At 49.0% G+C, this 19582-nt stretch overlaps 1 protein-coding gene across 1 annotated transcript in view; it reads right to left on the bottom strand.

Moving 5' to 3' along the window:
* PLG (plasminogen) overlaps nucleotides 1-3831 on the bottom strand; it is a 301774-nt gene extending 297943 nt beyond the window's left edge. The window contains exon 1 of the mRNA XM_078648716.1: nucleotides 3679-3831. Coding sequence (XP_078504842.1) covers nucleotides 3679-3730 — 52 coding nt within the window. The 5' untranslated portion in view covers nucleotides 3731-3831. The remainder of the gene's footprint in view (nucleotides 1-3678) is intronic.
* Between the last annotated feature and the right edge of the window lie 15751 nt (nucleotides 3832-19582).

Here is a 19582-nt window from a genome sequence, read left to right as displayed (position 1 = left end):
GTTAATTACAATTAAAAGCACTCAATCACTCTCACGTATTCAATCGCTCACTCACATATAAAATATCTCTGGCCTATAACAAAAAGAATCTAAGAAAATTAGAAGCATCTTAAAAAACGTCATTAGTAGTAATGTCATGAGCTAATCCCTCTATCAATGATGTCAAGGCGTGCTAAGTATCTTAAACATCTAGCAAGAAGCCGAACAAAATAATAATATGTAAAATGATTTCCAGAACAATGCCAAAAAACATAAAAAATTGGTTTCTAAAAGCACAATTTCCCCACACCTCAAATATGCCACAATGAGTAAAGAAGACGATATTGAAATCAAAATATTAAAAATGCAAAGAAATGCTAAAAAAGGCAATGAGTTTAGGTTTCCATTCCCCAGGAACCAAGGAAAATATCCCAGATAGACATCTGTGAACAGGAAGCTCAATTAAAAACGATCCTATGTTGAAGCCTATTCCGTCCAGTGGCCGCTCAGGCTCCCGAAGCATTCCCTATTTTAGGTATGCTTATGTGTGGTGGTGCTAATAGCCTTATTGCCTAACTTGCCGGGCAAAAACGGATCTTCATTAACCCCTCATTATGCACCCTTGTATGTGGCTTGTGCCCAAAACTACAGGAAGGGTATCTAGCAGCTGTGATAACCTGCAGGTCACTAAAAATTACTTACCCGATGCAATGCGAACGGTTTGTCTATGTTTTTCAACACTGAAGCATTAGATGTAGCTTTCTAAACTGTGTTACTTAAAATGAGCATGTCCTAATCGAATAAATAAATGTTCTCAACTGCATTATGACATGAGGGGGCGTATTATCAAGGGGGGCGATAGGCACTTTTCGCCGGTTTAGCGGACGTTTTTGGCCGCTAAGCGGCAAAAATTATATCGCCCTATTATCAAGCTGTCGCTAACAGCAGTTAGCGACAGCTTGAAGGCGATAGCGAGCCGTTTGGCTGTCCGCTTTGCATGTCAGCGATATTTATCGCTAATGACATGCAAAGTGGGCATACCCAACCCGTTAGCGACTGAAAGCAGTCGATAACGTCGCTATCGCCTATTCACAAGGCTGGCGTAGCGATGGAAATATTCCCGCTATCGACAAAAACTAACGCCTGCTCTGACCAGTTCTTAGCCATGTTATCCAATGGGAGGTGGATAACATGGCTAAGAGCATTTCGTCGCTAATGCGAGAATATCGCTATATTCTCAGCGATATTCTCGCATTACGCCGCTATCTCTGGATATTTTAGCGCTATGGAGAAAAACGTTTAGTGATAAATATCGCTAGTTGTTGGTAATATGCCCCGGTAATTCCTTTGGTATGCAGCTCTTGGTGTGGGAAAATTATTTCATGGTAATTCTGATTAGAACTTTCATTATTCCTGTAATACATTTATATACAATGCACATTGCAAGACTGGATCATATAATTGTGAATTAATATGACTAAGGGCCTAAATACGACTTTGGCAGTGTGGGAGCGGGCTGGTACGCCACTGGCCCACTCCCAGAATGCCAAAGTTGACTGCCGCCCGCCAACCAGATTACGAGTTTCCTTGTGGTTTGACAGGCGGTACTTTGACTGTACTTTGTACTTTGTGAGGACCAGCTTTAGAACTGCAGTGCTGAGGAGGCACCAAAGCCCGTTCTTGTATCGCATGGACAAGCTGTTAAGGTACTGGGATGCACAAAGGCAGGGGGGCACAACATGTGCCCCCCTGCGTGAATCCCCTGGCCCTCAGGCAACAGGGGACCTATAGGCCCCCTTAGTTTCCTCACCGACACCCTTTTCATGGCCATGAAAAGGGTGGATGTGAGGAACTCGTACTATGATTGGCAGTGCCTCAGCAGCACCGCCAGCATATTGCGACCTCTCACTGCTGCAACAACCACCGTGGGTTTGGTGGTCCAACAGACTGTCAAACTCCTAATCAGGCTCTAAGAATGTTCCCGATGGATTCACACTGTTTACTTTCCCAGGACCTAAACATCAATTATGTATATAGAAGATAACTAACAGGTAGCAGCATTGCTTTTCAATGTCCAGTGAGGGAAGCTGAGTCAGCCTAACCACTACTGAGCATTATGGCTTTGAGACCAAAACTCACATAAAATAGTTAACCCCTTCGCTGCGGGGGTTACTCCCCCACTGTGCTGGGGGGAAGAAAGCGCGCACAGCGCCCCCATGTACATGACGAGCTCAGCTCGTCATGAGCTACGGCACTCCTGTGCTCATGACGAGCTCAACCCGTCACAGGTGTATTGCCTCCCGTGGAACGCTCAGCACAGCGGGGGAATTCTCCCCGCACCTGAGCGTTCCACGGGCCATGACGAGCTGAGCTCGTCATGAGCACCGGAACGCCGTGGCTCATGACGAGCTCAGCTCGTCATGAGCGTCCAAGGTGTTAATAGGGTGTTTTGTTTGCATGAAGAGAACTAAAAAAATAACGTTTTTGATTAAGGTGCCCTTATGTTGCTATTTAGAGTCAATACACTATTGCAGGATAATAGCAGGTGCCAACTTACTACTGGAATATTGAGGGTTTAATGTTGACCAGCAAAATATTGTGGCAAAAGTATTGGCTACCAGAAAATTGTGAAGATTTGATCTTATTGTAACTGGTTAATGTAAAAGCTGGTACATTAATAAAACGTCATCTCCTTTACTAATTTTTAGCCCACTTGAGCTTTATCTTCCATATTTGTGTAACATTGTGGAATTGAATGCGTCTTCCATATCTATGTACACCTTTTGAGGCACATTTCTGGGGGTATATATTGTTTGAAACAAAGATGGTCTTCTTTTCTGACCAAGGCTTTTTGAGCCGAAATGCGTCAACGTGGCCGCCTGACCCAGGCTTAAATTAAAGGCACATGCATGTTGAGTGTCCGTGTTTCATTTATTGAACTGAAGCTTTTTTCTGTTAATATCCTGGGATGGCTTTCCCAGAATATTGTGCACCATTTACAATTTGGAAGCGCACCAGTAGCATAAAGTGCCAATTTTCAATGCTTATGTGAAATTTGTAACTGAAACAGGGTTACATCTCAAAAATGTATCCATCGGAAATGTAGTCAATTAAAGAAATCTATCAGTTTAAAAAAAAAAGCAAGTTTAAATTATAGCGGAGATTGAACACCACGCCCTCTTAAGTCTCTCTATTTTATAAAAAGTAAGTGCTTCGATTAAGGAGTTTCAACGTTTTTTTTCTTGGTCATTGAATTCCAAGTACTAATACTAATAATAAATCATCTTATCTAGATGTAATTGTTTAGCTATTGTGCTGATCGTCTGATATGAGTCAGCCTGTGATCCTATGCATTATAAGCATGGTACAGGGTTCACTGATTAATACATTTGTAGTATAAGCAGCAATGAATACGATACGTCATATGCAAACATTTTCAACTTCCTTGTAATATATATATATTTTTAACAGATTTCATATATTACATTGGTGAAGAGCAACGTTGATTGCAGGTGCTGGTGTAATTTTGCATTGCCAATTTCAGCAACTGACAAGTGTAACATTTCCAAAAAATGGTGCTGTCTATTTAATCCTGCTACTATTACTTAGGATTCAAGATATCTCTCTTTTTACATTCTTTGAGCCAACAAAAGTAAATTGTGATCTCTAAGTGCAGTTTCCATTCTTTTTATAGCTCACCTGAATGCAAGAAGAGAAGAAGAAGAAATGTTGCTCTCTTTCGAGGACCCATGTTGCACAGCCTTATTCCTCTGCTGAGGAGTGGTGATGAAAAGTGCAAATCTGTATGGACAGGTATCTGAGCTTGGGTCCATCAAGTAAACAAGATGGGGTAAAAAATCAATCATTCTCCAGGTAACCTTTTGCCCGACAGGGGTCAAGCCATTCAAACATTGCATTGTGTCAATACCTTACAACATCTCATTTGAGGTAGCTGACGGGAAATTTGTGCTGAAAGCGTTCTCCCACGCAAAATGAACGGGAACATCAAAAAGTGCTTTGCTATGGGAATCATTTGGGGTTCGGCTTCACACAAGGTCAGAATGTGGCGTACTTCTATTATATTCAAACATCTGAGGTAGTAACATGTGTTTGTGCCAAAGCTATTAAAATATCACCAAACGTACGGTTAGTGCTACTCTGTGGCAAGTGAGTTGAAAAGAATTCTGGTCAGTATTTTTCCCTTAAATATTTTTTCATTGGGTTACCTATGTGAAGTCAGAATGTTGGCCTGACCATGTCTCATCAGGGAGCAAATCATTCAGAAATACAAAGGAAGCCCAGGCCCGTGCCTGGCCTTACATTCAAGCCCCCAGCGCATGGCTGACTTCGAAACTGGCATGCCTCAGTCGAAAATATAGTAAAAGATAATATTTTATTTTGTTGTAATTGATTGTGGGTTTTTGAGTAGAGCTAACCTTGCTCAAAGAAGCAAGCTAACACTGTACATAAGTGGATACATATGTGCTTGGGTTCAATATTTTAGTGGACAGTTTGAAAGGGTAGTGCTAGCAGAGACTGAACTCGGGTTCGTGAACTTGCATACACACATTGGGGAAGGTGGCATTTGCGCCTGGTCGACACGTCAAAGCACCACACAAACATTATGTGCATTTTAGACTGTACATGTGGCTGCAGTTCCCAGAAGAGGCAGCCAGAAAAGTACGACATTCAATGTTTTCTTATATCCTAAGAAAAAGGAAGTTTGGGAGTCTTGGAGAATAGGCTGTACAGGCCTGCTTCCGAGTTCTTTCTTTTTTTGCGACCAGGAGACCCAAGTCTAGCCAATCACTGGCTCTAGGACGAGCAGGCACACATTGGGGCATATTATCAAGGGGGGCGATAGGCACTTTTCGCCGGTTTAGCGTCCGTCTTCGGCCGCTAAGCGGCGAAAATTCTATTGCCCTATCATCAAGCTGTCGCTAACAGCAGTTAGCGACAGCTTGAAGGCGATAGCGAGCGGTTTGGGGCCCGCTTTGCATGTCAGCGATACTTATCGCTAATGACATGCAAAGTGGGCGTACCCAACCCATTAGCGACTGAAAGCAGTCGATAACGTCGCTATCGCCTATTCACAAGGCTGACGTAGCGATGGAAATATTCCCGCTATCGCCAAAAACTAACGCCTGCTCTGACCAGTTCTTAGCCATGTTATCTAATGGGAGGTGGATAACATGGCTAAGAGCATTTCGTCGCTAATGCGAGAATATCGCTATATTCTCAGCGATATTCTCGCATTACGCCGCTATCGCTGGATATTTTAGCGCTATGGAGAAAAACGTTGCTAATAGCATGTTTTCTCCGCTAAAATATCCAACGATAGGCAGCGATAAAAAAGTCGCTAAGCGCATTTAGCGATAAATATCGCTAGTTGTTGGCAATATGCCCCATTGTTTTTCAGAATGGTGAGGAAGTTTTAGTTCATCATGGTCACACAAACCAATTGAAAGAGTCTGAATTTTGCAATTCTTTAGACCTTTTATGTGTGGAGTTAGAACATTGAATCCTATTTAGGGTCAAGACGGATGTTCGTAGGACTGACAGAAGGTAATTTCTTCCATCTGTAAGATGATTATGAGGTATGGCTATATCTCACACGAGGATCTTTTGCCCCGCGAGCCACTTATATACTAAAGGTTTGCATGGTGCTTACATGATGCACAGCGGCACCAACAGCAGTGAGGGCTCAACTTTCACTTTAAAACCCCAACCTATTGATTTCATCCCACTTTTACTGTATGCAGTAGGAGGTGCCTCTGGTGAGCAAGTGCAAAAATACATCTACTTTAGTGTGGTGATCAGCTTGGAGCAAAACCCTAACACCAGGTAAAAGAAGGTGCAAGCAAGAGGTTAGGTCTGATAGACATACACGCAAGACGTGTGAATAGACAAATGTGTAAGAAATGTGCATTATTCTAAAACATTGTGCTATTGTTTACACATATGAATTGGTATTGTTGGGTGTATCTTGAGTACAAGTCCTAGGCTAGACTCCAATTACTTACTTTTGAATCACAGTGCAGGTTTGAACCTAATGCAGAACTGCCCTATTTAGTATGAGTTCTGCCGAAGATGTAATTGGCAGGCGAGTCAAGTTAAATCTGATGTTTGTTATATTCTGCCCTTCAAGCAATTAAGGGGTGCAGTTTTTCACAAGGTGCTCCGTTGTGTGAAGGACTGTAAATCTAGGCCCGAGTGACTTTAGAAATGTGTGGTTTGGAGATGAGTTCGGCATCAAAGGGTGATATCAAGGCTTTTCTGGTTAATGGTTGAGGAGAAACTTTCTCCTCAACCATTAACTGCATTCACTTCATTAGCTGCATGTTCTCAAACTCTGACCTTTATTGAGGGTGTGGATGGTCCTTGCTGAGGAGGAAGTATTATTTGTGTGAGCTTCAGTTTGTGGTAGATGACAGACATTCAAGAATAGTTGATTCCTAAGATGAGGGGGTCAGAAACATGCCTCTTTGCATTGAGGCTTGTGCTGCGGGCCAGAAAAGGGCTGTAGCACAAGCCCCAATGCCAAAAGGCATGTTTTAAAACATCCCTGAACCGTGTGCCAGGCAACTACGGTGCCAGTCACATGGGGCATGGATGTTTGTGGGGGCACCACAGATGCCTCCCTGTCCTCAGAACAGAGGCCGCAGAGTGATGCTGGCCCTGCTAGGAGCCCATAAAATCCATTTCAGACAGCCTTTCCATGGTGGTCATCGTAATCCTTTTGGCGGTGCCCTAGCAGGCACCACCCTCATTGTAGAATTACATTCTAACTGCTGGGCCGATGGGCTTTTGAGCCGGTCGGAAATGCAGCGGCCAGTCCCTCACCCATGCAGTCAGATCGACTGCATTGTAATGCTGCGGTCTGACTGCTGCTTCAAATGTTGGTGGGACTGACACCGACGTGCCGTCGGTGTCGATCCCACCAACATGATAATGAGGCCCATAATGTATAAGGCAACCTCAACTGCTTTTTGTTTCACAAAGATTTATAGAGACTTGTCCCACTTGAACATGTACACAGCATTCAGAAAGTGGAATTCCAAGGGGTCTGAATCTCTTGTATGTGGTTTATGTGTACAAGGACTCTTAACTTCTTCTGAGATTTGAGCAAATGACTAGAGTACTAGGGCCCTGAGCTCCTGCTAGGCTTCATATAAATGATTAAAGTACGAAGGCCTTTACTACTTCTGCCTTTTTTTTTTAACAAATAGAGGGACATATGTTCATGGAAATGTTGGAGCGCTGCGTTAGCCTTCCTGGCTTAATGCCGTGCTCCGCCACTTTCGAAATGCTGGGCTGCGCTGTAGTTATAACAATACGGTGCAACCCTGCATTTCACACTGTGCAGGCGCTAAATTTAGCTGCCTCGCACCAACACAGGCACGCTTGCATTATTGTGCAAGGGTGCCTGTGTTGCAGGGTAGGATTGTTTATGTGCAGGAAGGTGTACCTTCCTGCACATAAACAATCAGTAATGGTGTTTTGTAACTCCTATGTGTGCTGTAGAATGCAGCACACATAGAATTTGCAACGTGTCATTTTTTTAAATGATTGTTTATGTGCAGGAAGGGACACCTTCCTGTAAATAAACAATCAATGGTGTTTTGCTGGTTCTATGTGTGCTGCACAATGCAGCACACATAGAAACAGCAAAAACGAGGAGAATTAAAGCATTTCTACTCGTTTCGGCTGGTTACGACAAGGTTTTACCTGGTCCTAATTTTGGCACTGCATCAAAATCAATGGGTGTTGCGGCGGAATGCCCACCGCGGCACCCATTGCCTACCCCTTTTACTCTTAGTATAGCATGAAAAGGGGCCTTATTTAAAAGGTAGCGGTAAGTGGTTTAGTGATGCCTTGTAAATAAGGAGAAGCCCGTATCGCCACCACAACGTGAAAAAAAGCGGCGTTACGGTGGCAATAGCGGCTTCTAAATATGCCCCAGAGTGTGTGCAAGTACTGCAATAGATGACGACTGAAATATCATAGGCTACTGTCAGAACCCCTTTCACAGGACTACGGGGTACGCAGGGGCCACTAGACACAACTATATTGGTTGAGGCCTTTTACTGGTGATGTCCCAGGCTCCTAAGCAATTGGGCCAAGTACCCCTTTCTGCACTTGGCTGACTCTCATTGGTAGATGTGATTGAGCAGTCAAGGCTCCCTTGGGGGATGTAGATATCGGTCAGTGAACAGGACTCAAAACTCAAAGTGCAAACAGTAGGAACAATTAATCACTGTCCAGTCTAATACATGCCTTTGAGTAAAAAAAATACGTATTTTATTTCTAAATTTACACATGCAAAGGTATACGACATTCAGAAGCAATAACACAAATCTCCTTGAGGTTGGAGCTCTAGTTTGTAGTTATCCTGCAAATCCGTGTCCCACCCCCTCCTTTGTGTAACATGTTTGGGGTTATTCCATATCCAGGGAATGCAAACTATTAGGCTGTACTCAAGAGCTCTCTCTTTGACTCTTTAGGAATTAGTGCAAAGTGTCTATGGCGACTCATCACCATTAGCAGCAAGTCCCCCTGGGCTCCAAAGGCCCAGTTCCAGTCTTATCCACTCCTGCGGTATGGCAGTTTTCGGTGTTAGAGTGAGTGCCCTCTCTTCAGGCGCTTGCGCCACCTGTCTATTCCAGTGATCGGAGTGGCTCCTGCTCGTGAACACAAAAGTAAGTGGCTCCTCCCCCTAGTTGAGAGGGATGGTGGTGATGGTTGTGTGGTCCTACAGCTCCCGTCTCGAGCTTAAACAAGGTTACGATGTTCTCAGCTGCATCCTGGTGATACTAGAGGTATCTGTCAGGTTCAGATCACAGCTTGCAGGCTCGACCAGCTTTTCACAGCAGTATTCCTTTGGTCTGGGTGAAGATCCAAAGCCAAAGTAGCACTGGCAGTCCCTCCTTGCATATGGGGTTGCTGAGGTACGATCCAGGGGCAATCTCCTTATGTGCTCGCCCTCACTACAGCGGCCCCTCCTGGCATATGGGGTTGCTGATTTCGGGAGTCACGAATCCCTTACTCCTAGTCCGATAACAGTCCACTGGTGTACCCCTCTGGCATATGGAATCACCGTGGCACAGTGGTGTGAGCATAGAGCTTCCAGCACAGCACTTCTGGCATTACTTACAACAAGGCAGCTCTGTAATTGCATAGGATGGAACGGCCGGATCAGTGCACAGCCTCCCATGTCGCTTGTGGAATGTTCATCCAGGGCTCCGCAACTGACCTTGCTCCCTCCAACAAGCTCCTCTCTAGCACAATGCAAGCAGGCAGGCAATTGTATTCCAGGCTCAAGCCCAAGGGTATCCTGGGTGATATCCCTCATCCAGCAGGGAGACTAGCAGGACTCTGGTCCCAGTTCTGGTCACAGGCTGAAGTCTTGCAGAACTTCCCCTTCTCATACAGTCCATCCCAATACCTGGCGGAGGACACATTTTTGAGGACGCAACCTCCCCTTTCTGTAATCCTTTTTGGTTCACTGACAAAATCTCACCTTTAAAAATATCACCATACCAAAATACCATCCCCAAAATATTGTTGTAAAAAAATGGTCAGCCTATGCTTATAATAGTAAGTACAAAATTATCGAAAAAATAATATTGTTGTCATTATTATCATATTAAATATCATTTAAAAAAAAAATATATATATATACATACACATTTAAATATTAAATAGTAGCATTAATTTAATAAAAATAAAATAGATTTAATATATATTGCAACAAATATAACATATAAACTTATTTTAAAATATTAAAAACACATATATATTAATATTCATTTACATAGTTCTACTTAAAAAACGTATTAACCTAATACCTGTAATTTATATTATAATTCCCGAAATTTTTCAATAATGTAATATTCTAACTGATAAATATATATATATATTTATATATATATATATATATATATATATATGACACAATGTCTCCCGTCACGGGACGATGGAGCTGCACAAGCCACGATGCAGGCATTGATTTACTCACCAGCATATATATATATATATATATATATATATATATATATATATATTCACGCTCCAAGGTTGTCCACCATGTGAGTGGCACGCGAGCAGCAGCTTTATTTATGTGTAGGTGAGGACGGGGATCCGCTTGTAGACGCCGCTCCGTAATGGATCTGCCCGACGCGTTTCGAAGCTCCATCTGCTTCTCTTCAGGGGCTTTAACGGAAGCGGTGTGCGCACCCGCTACACTTCTCCAATTATATAACTCGCCCGTCGATGGGAGGCTCCAGTGAGACTTCTGGGAAGTGTAGTACGGAAAGCACACAATCAAGTCCTGTATGGACTCCACAAGTGGGCCCGTCCTCGATTCCATGTACGGCTGCTACTTCACTGCCGTGACCCCCACGTTAACGGGGTGGTGCATACTCTGCGGCTGGACTGCCGCATATAGATTCACGCTCCAAGGTTGTCCACCATGTGAGTAGCACGCGAGCAGCAGCTTTATTTATGTGTAGGTGAGGACGGGGATCCGCTTGTAGACGCCGCTCCGTAATGGATCTGCCCGACGCGTTTCGAAGCTCCATCTGCTTCTCTTCAGGGGCTTTAACGGAAGCGGTGTGCGCACCCGCTACACTTCTCCAATTATATAACTCGCCCGTCGATGGGAGGCTCCAGTGAGACTTCTGGGAAGTGTAGTACGGAAAGCACACAATCAAGTCCTGTATGGACTCCACAAGTGGGCCCGTCCTCGATTCCATGTACGGCTGCTACTTCACTGCCGTGACCCCCACGTTAACGGGGTGGTGCATACTCTGCGGCTGGACTGCCGCATATAGATTCACGCTCCAAGGTTGTCCACCATGTGAGTAGCACGCGAGCAGCAGCTTTATTTATGTGTAGGTGAGGACGGGGATCCGCTTGTAGACGCCGCTCCGTAATGGATCTGCCCGACGCGTTTCGAAGCTCCATCTGCTTCTCTTCAGGGGCTTTAACGGAAGCGGTGTGCGCACCCGCTACACTTCTCCAATTATATAACTCGCCCGTCGATGGGAGGCTCCAGTGAGACTTCTGGGAAGTGTAGTACGGAAAGCACAAAATCAAGTCCTGTATGGACTCCACAAGTGGGCCCGTCCTCGATTCCATGTACGGCTGCTACTTCACTGCCGTGACCCCCACGTTAACGGGGTGGTGCATACTCTGCGGCTGGACTGCCGCATATAGATTCACGCTCCAAGGTTGTCCACCATGTGAGTAGCACGCGAGCAGCAGCTTTATTTATGTGTAGGTGAGGACGGGGATCCGCTTGTAGACGCCGCTCCGTAATGGATCTGCCCGACGCGTTTCGAAGCTCCATCTGCTTCTCTTCAGGGGCTTTAACGGAAGCGGTGTGCGCACCCGCTACACTTCTCCAATTATATAACTCGCCCGTCGATGGGAGGCTCCAGTGAGACTTCTGGGAAGTGTAGTACGGAAAGCACACAATCAAGTCCTGTATGGACTCCACAAGTGGGCCCGTCCTCGATTCCATGTACGGCTGCTACTTCACTGCCGTGACCCCCACGTTAACGGGGTGGTGCATACTCTGCGGCTGGACTGCCGCATATAGATTCACGCTCCAAGGTTGTCCACCATGTGAGTAGCACGCTTGTAGACGCCGCTCCGTAATGGATCTGCCCGACTGCTACTCATAAGGTGGACAACCTTGGAGCGTGAATCTATATGCGGCAGTCCAGCCGCAGAGTATGCACCACCCCGTTAACGTGGGGGTCACGGCAGTGAAGTAGCAGCCGTACATGGGATCGAGGACGGGCCCACTCGTGGAGTCCATACAGGACTTGATTGTGTGCTTTCCGCACTACACTTCCCAGAAGTCTCATTGGAGCCTCCCATTGGCGGGTGAGTTATATGAAATTGGAGAAGTGTAACGGGTGCGCACACCGCTTCCGTTAAAGCCCCTGAAGAGAAGCAGATGGAGCTTCGAAACGCGTCGGGCAGATCCATTACGGAGCGGCGTCTACGAGCGGATCCCCGTCCTCACCTACACATAAATAAAGCTGCTGCTCGCGTGCTACTCATAAGGTGGACAACCTTGGAGCGTGAATCTATATGCGGCAGTCCAGCCGCAGAGTATGCACCACCCCGTTAACGTGGGGGTCACGGCAGTGAAGTAGCAGCCGTACATGGGATCGAGGACGGGCCCACTCGTGGAGTCCATACAGGACTTGATTGTGTGCTTTCCGCACTACACTTCCCAGAAGTCTCATTGGAGCCTCCCATTGGCGGGTGAGTTATATGAAATTGGAGAAGTGTAACGGGTGCGCACACCGCTTCCGTTAAAGCCCCTGAAGAGAAGCAGATGGAGCTTCGAAACGCGTCGGGCAGATCCATTACGGAGCGGCGTCTACGAGCGGATCCCCGTCCTCACCTACACATAAATAAAGCTGCTGCTCGGGTGCTACTCATAAGGTGGACAACCTTGGAGCGTGAATCTATATGCGGCAGTCCAGCCGCAGAGTATGCACCACCCCGTTAACGTGGGGGTCACGGCAGTGAAGTAGCAGCCGTACATGGGATCGAGGACGGGCCCACTCGTGGAGTCCATACAGGACTTGATTGTGTGCTTTCCGCACTACACTTCCCAGAAGTCTCATTGGAGCCTCCCATTGGCGGGTGAGTTATATGAAATTGGAGAAGTGTAACGGGTGCGCACACCGCTTCCGTTAAAGCCCCTGAAGAGAAGCAGATGGAGCTTCGAAACGCGTCGGGCAGATCCATTACGGAGCGGCGTCTACGAGCGGATCCCCGTCCTCACCTACACATAAATAAAGCTGCTGCTCGCGTGCTACTCATAAGGTGGACAACCTTGGAGCGTGAATCTATATGCGGCAGTCCAGCCGCAGAGTATGCACCACCCCGTTAACGTGGGGGTCACGGCAGTGAAGTAGCAGCCGTACATGGGATCGAGGACGGGCCCACTCGTGGAGTCCATACAGGACTTGATTGTGTGCTTTTCGCACTACACTTCCCAGAAGTCTCATTGGAGCCTCCCATTGGCGGGTGAGTTATATGAAATTGGAGAAGTGTAACGGGTGCGCACACCGCTTCCGTTAAAGCCCCTGAAGAGAAGCAGATGGAGCTTCGAAACGCGTCGGGCAGATCCATTACGGAGCGGCGTCTACGAGCGGATCCCCGTCCTCACCTACACATAAATAAAGCTGCTGCTCGCGTGCTACTCATAAGGTGGACAACCTTGGAGCGTGAATCTATATGCGGCAGTCCAGCCGCAGAGTATGCACCACCCCGTTAACGTGGGGGTCACGGCAGTGAAGTAGCAGCCGTACATGGGATCGAGGACGGGCCCACTCGTGGAGTCCATACAGGACTTGATTGTGTGCTTTCCGCACTACACTTCCCAGAAGTCTCATTGGAGCCTCCCATTGGCGGGTGAGTTATATGAAATTGGAGAAGTGTAACGGGTGCGCACACCGCTTCCGTTAAAGCCCCTGAAGAGAAGCAGATGGAGCTTCGAAACGCGTCGGGCAGATCCATTATGGAGCGGCGTCTACGAGCGGATCCCCGTCCTCACCTACACATAAATAAAGCTGCTGCTCGCGTGCTACTCATAAGGTGGACAACCTTGGAGCGTGAATCTATATGCGGCAGTCCAGCCGCAGAGTATGCACCACCCCGTTAACGTGGGGGTCACGGCAGTGAAGTAGCAGCCGTACATGGGATCGAGGACGGGCCCACTCGTGGAGTCCATACAGGACTTGATTGTGTGCTTTCCGCACTACACTTCCCAGAAGTCTCATTGGAGCCTCCCATTGGCGGGTGAGTTATATGAAATTGGAGAAGTGTAACGGGTGCGCACACCGCTTCCGTTAAAGCCCCTGAAGAGAAGCAGATGGAGCTTCGAAACGCGTCGGGCAGATCCATTACGGAGCGGCGTCTACGAGCGGATCCCCGTCCTCACCTACACATAAATAAAGCTGCTGCTCGCGTGCTACTCATAAGGTGGACAACCTTGGAGCGTGAATCTATATGCGGCAGTCCAGCCGCAGAGTATGCACCACCCCGTTAACGTGGGGGTCACGGCAGTGAAGTAGCAGCCGTACATGGGATCGAGGACGGGCCCACTCGTGGAGTCCATACAGGACTTGATTGTGTGCTTTCCGCACTACACTTCCCAGAAGTCTCATTGGAGCCTCCCATTGGCGGGTGAGTTATATGAAATTGGAGAAGTGTAACGGGTGCGCACACCGCTTCCGTTAAAGTCCCTGAAGAGAAGCAGATGGAGCTTCGAAACGCGTCGGGCAGATCCATTACGGAGCGGCGTCTACGAGCGGATCCCCGTCCTCACCTACACATAAATAAAGCTGCTGCTCGCGTGCTACTCATAAGGTGGACAACCTTGGAGCGTGAATCTATATGCGGCAGTCCAGCCGCAGAGTATGCACCACCCCGTTAACGTGGGGGTCACGGCAGTGAAGTAGCAGCCGTACATGGGATCGAGGACGGGCCCACTCGTGGAGTCCATACAGGACTTGATTGTGTGCTTTCCGCACTACACTTCCCAGAAGTCTCATTGGAGCCTCCCATTGGCGGGTGAGTTATATGAAATTGGAGAAGTGTAACGGGTGCGCACACCGCTTCCGTTAAAGCCCCTGAAGAGAAGCAGATGGAGCTTCGAAACGCGTCGGGCAGATCCATTACGGAGCGGCGTCTACGAGCGGATCCCCGTCCTCACCTACACATAAATAAAGCTGCTGCTCGCGTGCTACTCATAAGGTGGACAACCTTGGAGCGTGAATCTATATGCGGCAGTCCAGCCGCAGAGTATGCACCACCCCGTTAACGTGGGGGTCACGGCAGTGAAGTAGCAGCCGTACATGGGATCGAGGACGGGCCCACTCGTGGAGTCCATACAGGACTTGATTGTGTGCTTTCCGCACTACACTTCCCAGAAGTCTCATTGGAGCCTCCCATTGGCGGGTGAGTTATATGAAATTGGAGAAGTGTAACGGGTGCGCACACCGCTTCCGTTAAAGCCCCTGAAGAGAAGCAGATGGAGCTTCGAAACGCGTCGGGCAGATCCATTACGGAGCGGCGTCTACGAGCGGATCCCCGTCCTCACCTACACATAAATAAAGCTGCTGCTCGCGTGCTACTCATAAGGTGGACAACCTTGGAGCGTGAATCTATATGCGGCAGTCCAGCCGCAGAGTATGCACCACCCCGTTAACGTGGGGGTCACGGCAGTGAAGTAGCAGCCGTACATGGGATCGAGGACGGGCCCACTCGTGGAGTCCATACAGGACTTGATTGTGTGCTTTCCGCACTACACTTCCCAGAAGTCTCATTGGAGCCTCCCATTGGCGGGTGAGTTATATGAAATTGGAGAAGTGTAACGGGTGCGCACACCGCTTCCGTTAAAGCCCCTGAAGAGAAGCAGATGGAGCTTCGAAACGCGTCGGGCAGATCCATTACGGAGCGGCGTCTACGAGCGGATCCCCGTCCTCACCTACACATAAATAAAGCTGCTGCTCGCGTGCTACTCATAAGGTGGACAACCTTGGAGCGTGAATCTATATGCGGCAGTCCAGCCGCAGAGTATGCACCACCCCGTTAACGTGGGGGTCACGGCAGTGAAGTAGCAGCCGTACATGGGATCGAGGACGGGCCCACTCGTGGAGTCCATACAGGACTTGATTGTGTGCTTTCCGCACTACACTTCCCAGAAGTCTCATTGGAGCCTCCCATTGGCGGGTGAGTTATATGAAATTGGAGAAGTGTAACGGGTGCGCACACCGCTTCCGTTAAAGCCCCTGAAGAGAAGCAGATGGAGCTTCGAAACGCGTCGGGCAGATCCATTACGGAGCGGCGTCTACGAGCGGATCCCCGTCCTCACCTACACATAAATAAAGCTGCTGCTCGCGTGCTACTCATAAGGTGGACAACCTTGGAGCGTGAATCTATATGCGGCAGTCCAGCCGCAGAGTATGCACCACCCCGTTAACGTGGGGGTCACGGCAGTGAAGTAGCAGCCGTACATGGGATCGAGGACGGGCCCACTCGTGGAGTCCATACAGGACTTGATTGTGTGCTTTCCGCACTACACTTCCCAGAAGTCTCATTGGAGCCTCCCATTGGCGGGTGAGTTATATGAAATTGGAGAAGTGTAACGGGTGCGCACACCGCTTCCGTTAAAGCCCCTGAAGAGAAGCAGATGGAGCTTCGAAACGCGTCGGGCAGATCCATTACGGAGCGGCGTCTACGAGCGGATCCCCGTCCTCACCTACACATAAATAAAGCTGCTGCTCGCGTGCTACTCATAAGGTGGACAACCTTGGAGCGTGAATCTATATGCGGCAGTCCAGCCGCAGAGTATGCACCACCCCGTTAACGTGGGGGTCACGGCAGTGAAGTAGCAGCCGTACATGGGATCGAGGACGGGCCCACTCGTGGAGTCCATACAGGACTTGATTGTGTGCTTTCCGCACTACACTTCCCAGAAGTCTCATTGGAGCCTCCCATTGGCGGGTGAGTTATATGAAATTGGAGAAGTGTAACGGGTGCGCACACCGCTTCCGTTAAAGCCCCTGAAGAGAAGCAGATGGAGCTTCGAAACGCGTCGGGCAGATCCATTACGGAGCGGCGTCTACGAGCGGATCCCCGTCCTCACCTACACATAAATAAAGCTGCTGCTCGCGTGCTACTCATAAGGTGGACAACCTTGGAGCGTGAATCTATATGCGGCAGTCCAGCCGCAGAGTATGCACCACCCCGTTAACGTGGGGGTCACGGCAGTGAAGTAGCAGCCGTACATGGGATCGAGGACGGGCCCACTCGTGGAGTCCATACAGGACTTGATTGTGTGCTTTCCGCACTACACTTCCCAGAAGTCTCATTGGAGCCTCCCATTGGCGGGTGAGTTATATGAAATTGGAGAAGTGTAACGGGTGCGCACACCGCTTCCGTTAAAGCCCCTGAAGAGAAGCAGATGGAGCTTCGAAACGCGTCGGGCAGATCCATTACGGAGCGGCGTCTACGAGCGGATCCCCGTCCTCACCTACACATAAATAAAGCTGCTGCTCGCGTGCTACTCATAAGGTGGACAACCTTGGAGCGTGAATCTATATGCGGCAGTCCAGCCGCAGAGTATGCACCACCCCGTTAACGTGGGGGTCACGGCAGTGAAGTAGCAGCCGTACATGGGATCGAGGACGGGCCCACTCGTGGAGTCCATACAGGACTTGATTGTGTGCTTTCCGCACTACACTTCCCAGAAGTCTCATTGGAGCCTCCCATTGGCGGGTGAGTTATATGAAATTGGAGAAGTGTAACGGGTGCGCACACCGCTTCCGTTAAAGTCCCTGAAGAGAAGCAGATGGAGCTTCGAAACGCGTCGGGCAGATCCATTACGGAGCGGCGTCTACGAGCGGATCCCCGTCCTCACCTACACATAAATAAAGCTGCTGCTCGCGTGCTACTCATAAGGTGGACAACCTTGGAGCGTGAATCTATATGCGGCAGTCCAGCCGCAGAGTATGCACCACCCCGTTAACGTGGGGGTCACGGCAGTGAAGTAGCAGCCGTACATGGGATCGAGGACGGGCCCACTCGTGGAGTCCATACAGGACTTGATTGTGTGCTTTCCGCACTACACTTCCCAGAAGTCTCATTGGAGCCTCCCATTGGCGGGTGAGTTATATGAAATTGGAGAAGTGTAACGGGTGCGCACACCGCTTCCGTTAAAGCCCCTGAAGAGAAGCAGATGGAGCTTCGAAACGCGTCGGGCAGATCCATTACGGAGCGGCGTCTACGAGCGGATCCCCGTCCTCACCTACACATAAATAAAGCTGCTGCTCGCGTGCTACTCATAAGGTGGACAACCTTGGAGCGTGAATCTATATGCGGCAGTCCAGCCGCAGAGTATGCACCACCCCGTTAACGTGGGGGTCACGGCAGTGAAGTAGCAGCCGTACATGGGATCGAGGACGGGCCCACTCGTGGAGTCCATACAGGACTTGATTGTGTGCTTTCCGCACTACACTTCCCAGAAGTCTCATTGGAGCCTCCCATTGGCGGGTGAGTTATATGAAATTGGAGAAGTGTAACGGGTGCGCACACCGCTTCCGTTAAAGCCCCTGAAGAGAAGCAGATGGAGCTTCGAAACGCGTCGGGCAGATCCATTACGGAGCGGCGTCTACGAGCGGATCCCCGTCCTCACCTACACATAAATAAAGCTGCTGCTCGCGTGCTACTCATAAGGTGGACAACCTTGGAGCGTGAATCTATATGCGGCAGTCCAGCCGCAGAGTATGCACCACCCCGTTAACGTGGGGGTCACGGCAGTGAAGTAGCAGCCGTACATGGGATCGAGGACGGGCCCACTCGTGGAGTCCATACAGGACTTGATTGTGTGCTTTCCGCACTACACTTCCCAGAAGTCTCATTGGAGCCTCCCATTGGCGGGTGAGTTATATGAAATTGGAGAAGTGTAACGGGTGCGCACACCGCTTCCGTTAAAGCCCCTGAAGAGAAGCAGATGGAGCTTCGAAACGCGTCGGGCAGATCCATTACGGAGCGGCGTCTACGAGCGGATCCCCGTCCTCACCTACACATAAATAAAGCTGCTGCTCGCGTGCTACTCATAAGGTGGACAACCTTGGAGCGTGAATCTATATGCGGCAGTCCAGCCGCAGAGTATGCACCACCCCGTTAACGTGGGGGTCACGGCAGTGAAGTAGCAGCCGTACATGGGATCGAGGACGGGCCCACTCGTGGAGTCCATACAGGACTTGATTGTGTGCTTTCCGCACTACACTTCCCAGAAGTCTCATTGGAGCCTCCCATTGGCGGGTGAGTTATATGAAATTGGAGAAGTGTAACGGGTGCGCACACCGCTTCCGTTAAAGCCCCTGAAGAGAAGCAGATGGAGCTTCGAAACGCGTCGGGCAGATCCATTACGGAGCGGCGTCTACGAGCGGATCCCCGTCCTCACCTACACATAAATAAAGCTGCTGCTCGCGTGCTACTCATAAGGTGGACAACCTTGGAGCGTGAATCTATATGCGGCAGTCCAGCCGCAGAGTATGCACCACCCCGTTAACGTGGGGGTCACGGCAGTGAAGTAGCAGCCGTACATGGGATCGAGGACGGGCCCACTCGTGGAGTCCATACAGGACTTGATTGTGTGCTTTCCGCACTACACTTCCCAGAAGTCTCATTGGAGCCTCCCATTGGCGGGTGAGTTATATGAAATTGGAGAAGTGTAACGGGTGCGCACACCGCTTCCGTTAAAGCCCCTGAAGAGAAGCAGATGGAGCTTCGAAACGCGTCGGGCAGATCCATTACGGAGCGGCGTCTACGAGCGGATCCCCGTCCTCACCTACACATAAATAAAGCTGCTGCTCGCGTGCTACTCATAAGGTGGACAACCTTGGAGCGTGAATCTATATGCGGCAGTCCAGCCGCAGAGTATGCACCACCCCGTTAACGTGGGGGTCACGGCAGTGAAGTAGCAGCCGTACATGGGATCGAGGACGGGCCCACTCGTGGAGTCCATACAGGACTTGATTGTGTGCTTTCCGCACTACACTTCCCA

Source organism: Lissotriton helveticus, chromosome 6, assembly GCF_964261635.1.
Source record: "Lissotriton helveticus chromosome 6, aLisHel1.1, whole genome shotgun sequence".
Lineage (NCBI taxonomy): Eukaryota > Metazoa > Chordata > Amphibia > Caudata > Salamandridae > Lissotriton > Lissotriton helveticus.
Note: the sequence above shows the minus strand (reverse complement) of the source record. Positions and strands in the feature narration are given on the sequence as shown.